At 33.9% G+C, this 14,295-nt stretch overlaps 1 protein-coding gene across 2 annotated transcripts in view; it reads right to left on the minus strand.

Moving 5' to 3' along the window:
- Positions 1 to 374: 374 nt before the first annotated feature.
- The window catches only part of LOC110115711 (terminal nucleotidyltransferase 4A), a 38,026-nt gene continuing 24,105 nt past the window's right edge, over positions 375 to 14,295 (minus strand). The window contains exons 7-13 of one of the 2 annotated variants that reach the window (XM_020849027.2): positions 12,638 to 12,718; positions 12,486 to 12,545; positions 11,556 to 11,668; positions 4,794 to 4,895; positions 4,603 to 4,651; positions 4,433 to 4,477; positions 375 to 1,080 (exon numbers count right to left, since the gene is read on the minus strand). In XM_020849027.2, coding sequence (XP_020704686.1) covers positions 610 to 1,080; positions 4,433 to 4,477; positions 4,603 to 4,651; positions 4,794 to 4,895; positions 11,556 to 11,668; positions 12,486 to 12,545; positions 12,638 to 12,718 — 921 coding nt within the window. In that variant the 3' untranslated portion in view covers positions 375 to 609. The remainder of the gene's footprint in view (positions 1,081 to 4,432; positions 4,478 to 4,602; positions 4,652 to 4,793; positions 4,896 to 11,555; positions 11,669 to 12,485; positions 12,546 to 12,637; positions 12,719 to 14,295) is intronic. The other variant, XM_020849028.2, reaches the window with a different exon arrangement.

The raw sequence follows: 14,295 nt of genomic DNA on the forward strand, positions 1-14,295 counted from the left end.
AAGAATTCATAATTAAAAAGAAAAAAAAGTCTTTAAAATACCATATAATAAAGAATTTTAGCCACATCCATCTCAATTTATGATACAAGAAATAAGATAATAAAATTGCATAAATTTCTCTAATTGTGAAGAATTACTCATTATCCATAGCATAGCATGAACAAAGACATTAATGTTTTGTTTGAGATAACTTTCATACTGTTTTATAAAACAAATTTTTAGTATACAAATTTCTTAAACTAAAAAAAATTATACTAATAAGCTGCTTCAGAAAACAGTAACAAAGCTGTGTTTGGAATGACTTTCTTACTGTTTTTTTGTAAATTTTTTTTGAATGTTTTAGATAGTAAGAAAGCTATTTCAAAGTAGTATACTTTGGCTTGACAACGAAAGGAGAACGAATCAACCTGATCATATGAACGAATCATAATATTAGTCTGAACAAACATGAATAACGTTATCCTCTCTGAAGTGGAGACTTGATTACTGTGCACTAAATATCAAATGGATGAAGATGGAACTTCTGTTGAGCTTATATGCTTGTAAGACTTCTACAGCCCATTCAAATTTTAGAAGTTATACAAGCTTCCTTCAAGGACTCAGCCATACTTATCTGGAGTAGTGCGGTAGAGAATTTTGACCATACAAGTCTCTATCTGGGAATCTCATCCTTTTCCTCATGGAACTTCCATTCAAATTGCCATCTTCCTCCCTGGTTTCAAAATTTCGCACCTTCTTAGCATATTGGTGTGTTATTCTTTTTGTTAGGAAGGTCCTTTGCTTTCGAGCCGCCGCGATCTCATCATCGACAAGTATGCTTTCCCTCGGAAATGGTTCATCATCCACCAATTGCCAATTATAGATGATATTGCTGTTGAAACCGAATTGCTGGGTTACAGATTCACCTGCTCCAGGAAGCAGCTTGTTGAATGTTAGTTCACCATTAGACCCGCCTTTTCGATCGAGGAGAAGTGGATCGGGTCGAATTATGGTTCCAAGAATGCTCTTTTGAGAACCCAAGGACTTTATAGTTCTTGCATCAGTCAATGAAGAGTAAGCCACTGCAAAGGCCGACCTCACCTGTATCAAAAAGATGATTTCTGATATAGTTGAGACAATTTGGTTTTGCATGTAAGTTAAGAATAAAAATCGCTTAATCAAAATCAGAAAAGCTGAGCATAATGAAGGTAAAAATGTCAGAGTAGTTGAGTTTAGAATATGCAATGGAATTCAATACAATAAAGAAACTTCCAAATTACATCTTTCAACAATCAGCCAATGAATAACATGCAGTGTTAAGCATAGCGTAGAAGTTTATTTTATCCTGCATCAAAACCGAACCATTGTTGCTATTACAATCTTTCATTTGGACCTTTTTGAACAAAGGGCAAAGAAACTCATGGTTTCAATTCCAATTTGAGAAAATTTTGCATTCAAATTCCAGCAGGCTAAAGATCTTTAATTTTTTAAATCTATTCCAAGACCCTGATGGGTTTTCACCGCCCATATAATAAGAACTAAATAAGTCGAGTTTTCTACTAAAAGAAATCTCCCTGTTCCGTGATTGAAAAAGCCTTGCACAGGAAAAGTAAAATTATTAACTGAAATGCGGGCTTCAACCATGTTCAGCTGCTGTATAACAGATTTTCCTAAAAATAACAAAAAAAAAACATTTACTTTACCCCATAACGGTTAAATTGGAAAAGCTAGCTATCAGAAATAATTAAAACAAGCTCTTCGCCAGACCGACAGTTCAGTTATCTTTAGTTGACAAGCCCAAATGTCAACAAAAAGATACGATATGTTCTAGTTAGCTCATAGATCAAAAATTCAATTATTAATAAAAATGACAAAGGTTGATACTCGCATATGCCTTCGCATGTATTTAATAAATAGCTTATAGGTTATAATAAAGGAATTGAATTTGCCCTCAAAGAGGGTCCACAGCAGAACTCACCTAATGAACCGAAAGATGCTACTCGTAAGAGAACTCACTCACCATGGTTTAAAATTGCGCAATATGAGGCTCGCCTTTGCGCAATTCCAGTAAAAAACGCCTCGATGCTTACGCCTCGAGGTTTTTTTATGAGGCTTGCGCCTCAACTTGGTTGAGGCCCGCCTCGCCTCACTGGAATGAGGCTTACGCCTCACGCTATATATATTAAAACTTACATAAATCTTGAAGTAAATACCCGACATTGGACTCTATAGGAGAGGAGGAAGGGAAGAGAGCAGTTCATCAGAATGATGATTCAGATGAAGAATCCCTTAGTGATGACAGTGTTGATGACTTATGAGTTCTTATGTGATATGTCATTGCTATTTGTTTTTGGAAATTGGAATTATATGTTAATGAAAAGAATACTGGGATTTGAGAAAGATAGAATTTTGAGTTGAACTATATTTCATGTTGTCTTATTATTGGGATATTTTGATTTCAATCCATATCTTCTGCTTTTTTATGTTCTATATTATTCACTCGTTAGTATATAAAAAATTTATCATTTTATGTTTACGCAATCTTTTGATTTTGAGGCTTACGCCTCAAAACGCCTTGAGGCTTATACACATCGCCTCACAAATGAAAAACGCCTCAATACCCAAATATGCAATTTTAAACATTGTCAGCCACTATGATCAATAGGCACTACTTGTCCAGGCCCACCAAAAAGCTCACCCTTTTAACTTGGCAGATTAAGGATTCCTCATCAAGTTAGCTTTAGCACTCACCACATATCTAAACCACTATATCAGTTACTCGTTCTCTCCTAGCACCATCATTTCATGAAAGCTCGTCAAGCTTAGCTACAAGAAAGTGAGTAACCTTCAACTTATGATGCACAGACACGAACACGGCGACATGGATATGACACGACACGGACATGGGACACGTCAATTATTGAAAATATAGGACACAGATACGGGTTGGACACGGTATTATAGTTTTTATATTAAAAAAATAGTGTATAAAAATTAAATAAGTATAATTTTAAAAATAATTTGAAAACAATAAGTCATTTAACTAGAATTTGTGCTTAAAATGATTGTATTAGGATGTCGAGAATCAGGCGTCGATGCCGTTTATCAGTCACCGAGAGAGGAGATGAAAATACCTTCACTGCAAAAAAGAAATTAAAATGAGAATATTCGATGATTGGGTATTAAGTGTGGACGTTGATTTGATGTTGTGGATAGGAAATAAGAAATTTAGTTTAAATCCCGCCAAATACAAGAAATTATATTTAAAAAAATTCATAAAATATTTAAGATACGCATGTCGGACACGCGTGTCCAATTTGTATTTAATATTTTTTAATCGGACACGTTTTCGGCGTGTCCGCCACGTGTCGGAGGAGTATCGGACGTGTCGTGTTGGACACTGCACGGCTCTTTGAGAAGTGTCGGTGCATCATAGCCTTCAACTCATCTCGTCACGACCATTCAACTCAATGTCTCTCCTGTCTATGTACACCATATCACTCGTCTCTCTCTTTCTCATCAGGCGATCTGAGATTTCTCATACAAGTTGCTGACAACGTCAACAGGCTTGCCAGTCATAGGTCCCACATCTCAATGCTCGCCCACAGACTCATCCCAGCCTACTCGGCACTACTAAGCTTGCCCAAAGATCACTCCCTGTGGCCCTTCCAACCTTGCTCTCCTTCAGAGAAACAAAGATGACAGGTGTATAGGGTAATTTTGTAGCTTTGTACGGGTGTTCCATGTAGCAATGTACTTTTCTCTTTTATGTAGACTTTCTTGTAACCCTCAAAATCTTATAAATAAGGGGTGATGAGGTAGTTTGAGAATTTTTTTATTGATTCTAGTGGACTCCATGATGGTTTGAGATTCATAATTTTCTTGAGCTTTTATAGATTCTCTTCCTCTCAAGTTTTCTTCCTACTCTCCATTCCCACACACGTTCCGGCTCGCTAGCTCACCAGATAGGCCTGCTAGTAAAGTCGGGTGTCACTTATGGGCATAAATTGGATCCAACAAAAGGTGCAAGCTCTTTAAGATCAGAACCTTCTAAAAATAATTGGTATTTAAATTAATGGGCACTGACTTGTAAAAAAATCAGGCTTAATAAAAAGATTTAGATGGATTCATATTCAAATTCCATGAAACCAATATTTAACAGCAAGCTCAAAAATATCATGAAGAACCATTTTTTACCAAATGAATCATCAGCATTTTGCAAATGCAGAAAGAGCCGTTGAATTAAAAGTATACTCAAAATAAAAATAGAGCAATAGGACTTCAATCCACAATTAATTCGTATCACCAAACTAAAAGGTTGAACTAGTAATAAACACATGGGAAACAGTGTTCGACAAGAACTGTACAAATGATCCATGCCATGGTCCACTTGAAATACAAAAGGCTACTTTAATAGAAGATAATAAAAAGGTTGATCATGAAGAAGTATAACCTTGTAATAGTTGTATGAATTTTTCCCGATGTCATTATCTGGATCCTACATTACAGGAAAACCATACAATATTTTTTCCAAAGGATGTAAGAAACCAGCTCATAACGACAAAATGAATATATATATATATATATATATATATATAAAATTAAAAACAATATGCAGTCAACCTGAGGATCCTCAATAGCAAGAAGATACGGCCTTCCTGTGTTGAAAAACCTACAAAATATTCCTTTAAAAGTTATCTTTGAATAGAAATTCATAATAAATGCTAAAAAATAACATCGAATGAAGCCTAGATAAGGAATTGGAAAATTTAGAGCCCATTCAGGCAACTTGGGTAACAAGGAAGAAGATGTACCCTCTATCACACTTTAAGAAAAATGTGCTTGATGACTTGCAAGAAACACCAACATCCGAAGTGTTCAATTTGCGTCCATAAAATTCAAAAAACTTTACCTGACTTCATGAAAAGCAGCACCGAGATGAGATCTCAGACAGAAAAATAATAAACAGCTATTTAAATCAATTAATTCAAATACATAATAGATGTAATCTAACTCAATAAAAACCTCTTAGAAGCATAAAATAAAATTGAAGGATGGTATTACTTTTAAATAGTAAAAATTTGCAATAAAAAACCATTATTTATCCAGATCAATTAGACACTGTGCAGCAAACTATTAACACATCATGGGTTGGATGCTTATTGTCGCTAGAAAGTGTAAGTTAAACATTTAAATAACACTCGAGGAATTACCTGACATAGCAAGTAAAATTGGTAAGCAAGATGACTTAGCAAAGCAAGATAAGGATAAACATAATTGCACACAATTGTTAAAAAAAAAAAAGTCAGAAAACTAAAGATGAATGTTAGGCAAATTAATATAAATCTTCCTTAACTTTAACCTGAGATCACCTTGCATATTAACCCAGCTGCAATCCGACAAATGAAATTGGCCTTCATATCCTCCTTTACTAGCACAAGTCGTGGACCTCAACAGATGATGCAAATGGCCATGCATCTCATGGAAGATGAAAAGTTAGATTTTGTGATGCGGACAACTAGATAGAAAGAGCCAAGAGAGGAGAACACTAGGACTAGTAGAACATTTCTCAATTCAAAAATTAGAATGCCACCATTCAAACAAACACCAAAACAAACGAAAGCCAAACAAACGAAACAAATTAAAAATAAAAACAACTACCCTTAGAACAACTGACTAGCGGTTTCCTCAACAACAACAACAACAACATCAAGCATTTATCCCACTACGTGGGGTCGGCTACATGAATCATTTTTCTCCATTGGTTTCCTCACATGCAACAAAATAGTAGGTAATATAAAAGATGTGCTTAAAGGCTAAAGGCTTGCAAACCAAGGGTCCACCACAGCTACAAGGGCCAACGTCCACCAAAACTCCTCTGACAAATGCAACCAAACCGGCCAACCAACACCTCCAATAGCTCAAGAAGAAAGATACTAGTGGAGTGGAACTTGTGGAGAGAAGAAAAAGGTAAGAAGCAAAAGACGAAATTATAGAGAGGAAGAGAGAAATGGAACAAGCTCTCAAGCTTTTCCAAAGAAGAAACCCTCAGGTATTTTTAGAGACTTTGCTTAAATAATCAACAACATTTTATGCCTTAAAACACCTCAAATTTATAGGAGAAAATGGGGGCAGCCAAACACCCAAAACCACCTCCAACCAATCCAATCAGGACAGGGGAAATGGAAGGCCAACAGGCGGACCAGAAGCAGCACCCGAAGAGCCATACAGGGAACCGAAAAGGCAGGCACAGGAGACAGGAACGGGCACCACAGGGAACCGGAACAAGTAGCCAAAGGGGGAAGGAAACAACCACGGGAAAAGCAGCCATAATGGGGAAATCGAATGGCTACAGAGAAGGGGAAAGAGCACAATTCCACTCCACATAATGAGCTAAAAAGTGGGATAACTTTCCATAATAATGAGCTGAAAAAACAGCAGCTCAAGCATTAATGAGCTAAAACAAAGCTCTCAAAAGCATTAATGAGCAACCAAGCCGAAACCGAGAACCCACCAGCAGCCCAAGTGCCAAAACACCAAGATAGCTAGCACACCCAAAGATTGTCAAGCCCACGCACTACCTACTCATAATCATTGGATGTTTTCCATCATAGGGTAGCATAAATGAAAAATATATATATATAGCATTCAAATTACAATTAAACAAAAACTAAAAAAAAAACTGAAATTTGCATGCATCAATTCCCCCCTGATGGGAGAATCTTGTCTCCTGATGAGAATGCTTCAACAACTTTCTGATATAGATCCGGATGACGATTTTTTAACTCCGCTGCATCTATCCATGTACAATCAGTTAACGAACGGTTGCTCCATTTAACCAAGAACCTTTTGTGCTCGCCATATCTACTCTTAGTAGTCTTGATATCAATAACATCCTCAATCTGATCATCTCTATTTAGAACTGAAGTGAAAATTAGTAAAGCCTCAACCTCCACAGAATCATCTGAATTTCCTTCATGCAAAGAAAGGTCAAAATCATTAAATACAGGAGAAGTTCCAACAGTGATAAGGAGATCCAGGAGATAGGCATTCGTGCTCAATTTTCGTAGGATATGAAAAAGCCCAAGTTTCTTCCTGCTTAACTTGCCAAAAGTACCAACAGGAAATCGTTGACGAAGAAAATAAGCCATAACCAAATCACCCACTTTAAAATAAAATTTCCTCCAGTGTTTGTTAGAAGCAGATTTGTATTTAACATTTGTCATACGAGTTTTTCAAGGACTTGCTCTTGGATTGATTTGATATTAGGCTTACAAATGAGAAGGGAAAATAGTGGTGGCTATGCAAATAGAAATAGAATTTTCTTTTCTTTTTTTTTTGGGGGTGCTGATCCTACTGAGGGTAGTTGGCTAGGGAAGGCTAGCAGATCCAATTAAGAGCGGAGATTGAAATTAGAAGTTTAGTTAGTTTTACCAACCAACTAGCAAGTTACAACGTGCATTAGCACTGAAAATAAAATTTATTTTACGACTTACAAGCAAAAGTGCGACTAGATGCAAATTACTATAATTAAAACGCATGGACAATGATGTTACTAACAAAATTTATTGTCTATTCTTATCTATAAGTAAATATATAGTTCAAATGGGCAAATTATAGAAATATTGATCATGATATGCTGAAAGTAAATATAAAGTTCAAATGGGCAAAAGATATAAATGCCTTCCTGCAATTATTTAACTCAGAACTTTTTTTTAATTATATGGTTTGAAATAACCAAAGTTGTATAATTTCTAAATTTAAAGCTTATTTCTCAATTGTGTTGAACTACAGACAGATACTATTCATTCAATAGTTTCTCTTCAGATGTCATTAACCTATTATTTTAACGAATGTATTTTTAAACCTACCCAAAAGATATAGATTCAGACAAATATTAGGTTAAACAAAATTTGAATGAGATTTTGAATGCTCATTATAAGAGTTAAATAAAACTTTTCTTCTTTTTTTTTGAAAAAAAAAATGCATGATTGATTAGAAAAGGAGCAAAATGCTATCTGCAAAACTTTCTATTTTTTAATTTAAACTCTAGCACTATGATTTCTTGCAAATTATAGCATGAAAAATGTTGAAAATTAAAGACCAAAATTTAATAGATAAAGAAGAAATTTTTAGATTATCCAACATATGAAGAAAGAAGAGCAAGCAAGTACAATTTTAAGTACCAATTTAACTTCAATTTTGAAAAAAAAAAACAAACAATAAGCTATAATTTTATTATATATATATACTATATATAATCATAAGAGAAAAAAAGCTTTTTTCATTAAAAAAAAGCTACGTACAAATAAAAAAATATATCGTCTCAATAATAAATAAAATAATAATAACAAAACTAAAAAAAATGTGATAATAATATTTAAGGAAACTTTTAAAGCTGGATAGTAAATAATATATTCAAGAGCGTTAGAAAGTAAATGGGTAAAAAAATAGAAAATATTCATTCTAATATGCTGCATGCTAATGAGATTAATATACATTTTAATCAATGTTTAAAATTGTATAATCGGGTATTGAGGCATTTTTCGTTCGTGAGGCAAGGCGTAAGCCTCAAGGCGTTTTGAGTTTAGAGCGACTAATAAAGGTAGAGTGACAGATGATTTTAAAAATATCCATAATGGCTATGAGTTTAGAGCGACTAAAGGTAATAAGATCATATTAGATTTTGCTCTAGCTTATAATTTTATAATTTCTAATACCTTATTTATGAAAAGAGATGGACATCTCATCAATTATAGGAATGGACATAGTAAACCTCATATTATCTTATAAGAAAAATAGATCGGTTAGATTATTAAGTTTGTAAAACTATTCCAAGTGAAAGTTTATTTATCCAATATCGTTTATTAGTTTTGTACTTTAAGATGAAGAGATAGAATATTAAAAAAAAAGTAAATATTGTTCTAAGATTAGAGGTGGCATTTAATGAATGCTAATAGAAATATTTTTTAGAGTAAGATTCAGGATCTCAATATTTGGGTTGTTAATGAGGAAACTAATGTTATATGAGAAAAAGTAGCTGGTGATATTAAGAATGTGGCAAAGTATGTGCTTGGAAAACCAAAGAAAAAACTTTTAATAGTAAAAATAGTTGATGGTTGAATCTAAATATGCAAGAAAATATCAAAAACAAAGAAACTTTGCATACAAATTGATTTATATATAAAAACATAAAAATTGGGGAAGATATAGAGAGACCCGTAAGAACTCTAAGAAAGCAATATGCGATGCAAAAAAAAATATTTTTTTATGATTTATATAATAAATTAGATATTAAGGAAGATGAAAGATGTATGTATAAGACAATCAAGCAAAGAGATATGAGAAAGATCTAGTTTAAGTGAAGTGCATTAAAGATGAATATAAAAAAGTGTTTTTCTTAGAAGAAGATATTCAACATAGGTGAATGAGATTTTTCAATAAGCTTTCAATGAAGATTGTGAGAATACAATTGACTTTAGTGGCCTTAGGAATGTAAATAAAAATAGAAATTTCATTTTTTATTGTTGTATTTATAAAACCAAAGTTGGAGACACTTCAAAAAAATAAAGTGTGAAAAAGCAGTGGGATCTGATGATATTCCAATGGAGATGTAGAAATCCTTAGGAGATCAAAATATTTATTGACTTACTAAGCTTTTTAATATTATTTTGAAGACCAAAAAAATTGTAAAATGAGTGGAGTGTATTGGTTCTTATTTTTAAGAATAAGGTGATGCACAAGAGTGTGTGAATCATAGATGAATTAAGTTAATGTGTCATACATTAAAATTATGGGAGAGAGTAATTGAGCATAGGTTATGATGTGGTATTGATGTTTCTCAAGATCAATTTTGAATCATGTTGGATAGGTCTACTATATAAGCTATAAATTTGTTGATAGGTTTGATGGAGAAGTATAGAGAGAGCAAGGGGATCACATATGATATTTATTGATTTAGAGAAAGTATATGATGAAGTTCCAAGAGAAGTACTCTAGAGAGTTTTAGAAAAGAAATGAGTTAATGATGCTTATATTCAAATCATTAAGAATATATATACATGAGTTGTTACTTATTTCAAAAACAAGGTAGTTTGACCAAGTATTTTCCTATTTCAATTGAATTACATCAAAGATTAGCTTCAAGCCCATATCTTTAGCTTTATTCATGGATATTCTTACTAGACATTTGCAAGAGGATGTACCCTAGTGTAAGTTTTTTGCTGATGATATTCTTCTTATTGATAAGACAAGAGATGGAGTTGAAGGAAAACTTGAATTATGGAGATTAACCTTAGAGTCTAAAGGTTTTCTTTTGAGTAGACCTAAAACTGAATACATTGAGTGTAATTTTAGCAATAATAGATCTAGTGGCGGGATTGTGATAATAAGTGATCAAATAATTAAAAAATTGTGCACGTTTTAGATATCTCAGGTCTATTATTCATAGTGATGATGAAACAGATGAAAATGTTATTAATATAATTCAAATTGGACGGTCGAGGTGCAGAAATGCATCAGGCCTATTGTGTGATAGAACAATACGCCTCAAATTTAAGAGAAAATTTTATAAAATGGTTGTGATACATGCAATGCTTTATGGCGCAAAATGTTGGCCATTAAAAGAAAAGCATAAAATTAACGTAAGTGCTGTAGAGATAAGGATGGTTAAGTGGATGTGGCTTTACGCTTAGAGAGAAAATGTCAAATGAGTATATATGTGAAAAGGTTGGAGTAGCTCTAGTGGCACATAAGATTTGAGTTAGTCGCCTTAGATGGTTTGGTCACATGGAATTTTTATTTGGTCAGGTGACCGAACGTAGAGCTACGTTCGACCGGCACTGAGATGGCGCCACGTAGCATGCACAAAATCATGTATTTGTCGATTTGCTCGGCAATAATGAGAAATACCATTATGTGAAGACAAATACCGAGCAATACAGAGCAATACCGAGTTTTTTTTAGAAAAAATCGGTATTGCTCGGTATTACTTGGTATTGGTCTTCACAGAGCGGTATTTCTCGTTATTGCCAAGCAATACCGAGCAAATACCGAGTAACTCAGTGGTGACCGAACATAGAGCTACGTCCGGTAATAATTGTTCTGGTCACATGAAGTATCGGCCTTTCGATAACCCAGTTAGGAGATTAGATGTATTAGATTTGGCCTATGATAAGAAAGATAGAAGTAAACCTAAAAAAAAATTGGTTAGTAAGTATTAAAAATGACCTTTTTAATTAGATTTAAATGAGAATTTGACTCAACATAATAGAGAAAAAAGATTCATGTAGCTGACCTCACATAGTGGGATAAAAGGCTTTTTGTTATTGTAATGATATTTGTTCATTACTAGTCTACTCTCTGAAAAAAGTAAACATTTTTAGCATCTTGGGCTGAAATTACAGCTTCAAAGGTTATAGTCAGGGCAATCAGGTATTCATCATTATGCGAAATACCATTGAATTCCTTCATTAAAACCCCGTATACCATCTATATTCTTGCATAGAGTTTCTTGTAAGAAGGGAAAACGCCTTATCTTTCAAAGTAATCAAACTGAAAAACATTAGAACACATACCAAGAGGATTCCCAAATTCTGCTCCATGGACTTTTGGACCCCTTGCATATCTTGTGATCTCCTTTGTATCTGGGTAAAAAATTGCTTTTGAGAAGACAGAACTGATCAACCAACTGAATCCAGAGATGACAGCATAGATGAGCAGTCATCTATACAGTAATACAAATAATCCGTATACACTTAACCAAAATAAAGATGAAAACACACATAACAAATTCTATAACAGAGAGAGGCATGCTAAATGGTTACATTAAACCTATATAATATGGACTATAATAACTTCAATTGTAGAGTTAAACTTTGATGTCACAATGCAAAAGTTCCAGGGTTTATTTGTGGCAAGAGAATGCCACGGATAATTGCAAATTTTATAAAAGTTTAGTTCGAACTACTACAATAAAAGAATTTACATGTGGCAATGAAATTGAGTGATTGAAATGAGAAAGTTAAGATGGAAAGTTTGTGAAATTATGAAGGATAGGAGTTACGACTTACGACATAAGAAGATAAGATGGTAGAAATAAGACCTAAATGACTTAGGCATGCAAAACCAAAGCAGAAGATGCACCAACATGGCATATCAACTGAATAAACTCGAAAGGAATACAAACAAAATGGATGGATCAAAAAGTGGCATGGTTGGTAGTTGAGAAAAAACGCCAAGCATAGACACCTCAAATATTTCAACAAGAACAACGAAGGATGAGGATTTATAAAGCCAAACCAAATAATTGGGAAAACGTTAAAAACGAAGATAATGATAATGACATGCCAGCCACAATTCTGCGCAAATTCTTATGAAAACATCTAAGCATACAGCATATTCTAATGGGAAAGTAAAATCAGAGCATCATATGTAAAATATATCTCAGGAAGAAAATATGACACTTTCCATTTTGATTCTAATTTCTAACAAATGCAGATATGTACCTGTAAGTGTGCTATCAGCATTGCAAGAAGCGCATATGAACCAATTCCACCTGAATATACCTGCAAGTGAAATTAGAGAACGAAAAATGACTGGACAGTAAATCAAAAGGTGATTGATGAAAATAAAGCATCAAATTATCAATATCTTAAACCTCATTCAGTTCCCGCTGCTGGAGAAACACTTTCAAAATCAAACACAAGTGCCGTAGAGGAGGAATCTTTTCCACAGCATCCTGGATAAGGATTACATCGAACTATTAATTAAATATTAAATTAAATTCACAATTAAAATAACATCAACTAGCCATAGCCCATGGGACAATTATCAGGAATTAACACCTCTAACAAATAAATCAAGGATTGAAGGATTAAATTCCAGGAAAGTCCAAAGAAAAAAAAAATGTGATCGTAGTGAGATGCGGTGATCATCAATAATAGGTATAACTCTCCAAAAAAAGAGACATGCTTCTTGTCCAGGAAAAAATAAAGCATGCTTGCAGTTTGCAAAATTTTAGCATGCAGGGAAAAACTCTTGTTTTTATAAAACTTAATAGAGTTTACATGATATTTGCATTTTTTGAATAAAAATAAAAATATTTTCAAAAATTTCCATTTTATCCCTACGCCCACTATCAAAAGATCCTTTCCATAGATGTGTAAAAATGATAAGAACATTTGACAAACCAACATAATGCAGCACACTCCTCCCCCATAACTCTGTATGTATGTTTTTATACCAAAAAAAATAAGCTTAAGGTTTAATTCCTCACACGCCAAACCTCCAATCCAAACATACAGCAAACACTATACTACGCTCACTAAGCCTCTCTAGCATGGCCGTCACCACTCCTCTCGAGGTTTCTAGCACCCTGCACCCTTTCCAATGAAATACTAAAGTGTGCTCACCAAGCCTCATAGTGAGGTAATTACCTCTGCTTCAAATTGTTCAGCTTGCTGCTCACACACCCTTACCCCACCATTTCAAGCAGCTTCCGGTGTTATTCATCACAGGCACCTCTCAGATTAAACCCTCAATGTACAACTCCCCTTCTCACTCTCTCTAATGAAGCCATGCTCAATCTTATTAGATAATTGAAGGAAAGTCATAATCAAAATAACTGTGAGAGCATCATATGAACAGAATAAAGGTGAAAGCAACAGCAACAGCAGCTCCAATATTCATTGTTTGCCACTACTTATGCTGATTCAATCAGCACAATACAATTCTAATCTCTTCTTTAATCACAGTCACTTGGTTATAACAAACTCTGCTATTATTCTAATTTAACTTTCCTCTCTTTATATACATATAAAGAGCATGTACTGTTTCAAGAGTGGGTTGAAAGAAAAGACATTGGGTTATTTCTTCTTCCCCCTGTTTTGGCAAATGAAAGACATTGGGTTATTTCTTATTCCATCTGTTTTGGCAAATGAAAGGCGGATGTGTTATACCCGAACCACCAGATGCAGTTAACGCCATTGAGGGTTCAAATTTTTGAACAGCTTGAAGTTCTAGAGCAGCTTCATTTGCAAAATTTATTTCCTCACTATACAATAAGGAGTAGAAATCATCCAAACTGAGGGTTGAACGTTAGTTCTGATCACCGTTTTGAATGTCTGATGAGAAGAAGAAAGTCCATTAAGAGTATATAATATAATGTCTCTGGGACACCCTGCAGCATTTATAGTGTCAACTTTCAATTTAATTTCTGAAAAACATTGCTACATAACTTTGTTGTTTAATGATATATGATGGAACTCATTTTTCAACTGAATTATGCGGGAACGGTTGATAGATTGAAGTGTTTTA

This window comes from Dendrobium catenatum, unplaced genomic scaffold (assembly GCF_001605985.2).
Source record: "Dendrobium catenatum unplaced genomic scaffold, ASM160598v2 fragScaff_scaffold_1260, whole genome shotgun sequence".
Classification (NCBI taxonomy): domain Eukaryota; kingdom Viridiplantae; phylum Streptophyta; class Magnoliopsida; order Asparagales; family Orchidaceae; genus Dendrobium; species Dendrobium catenatum.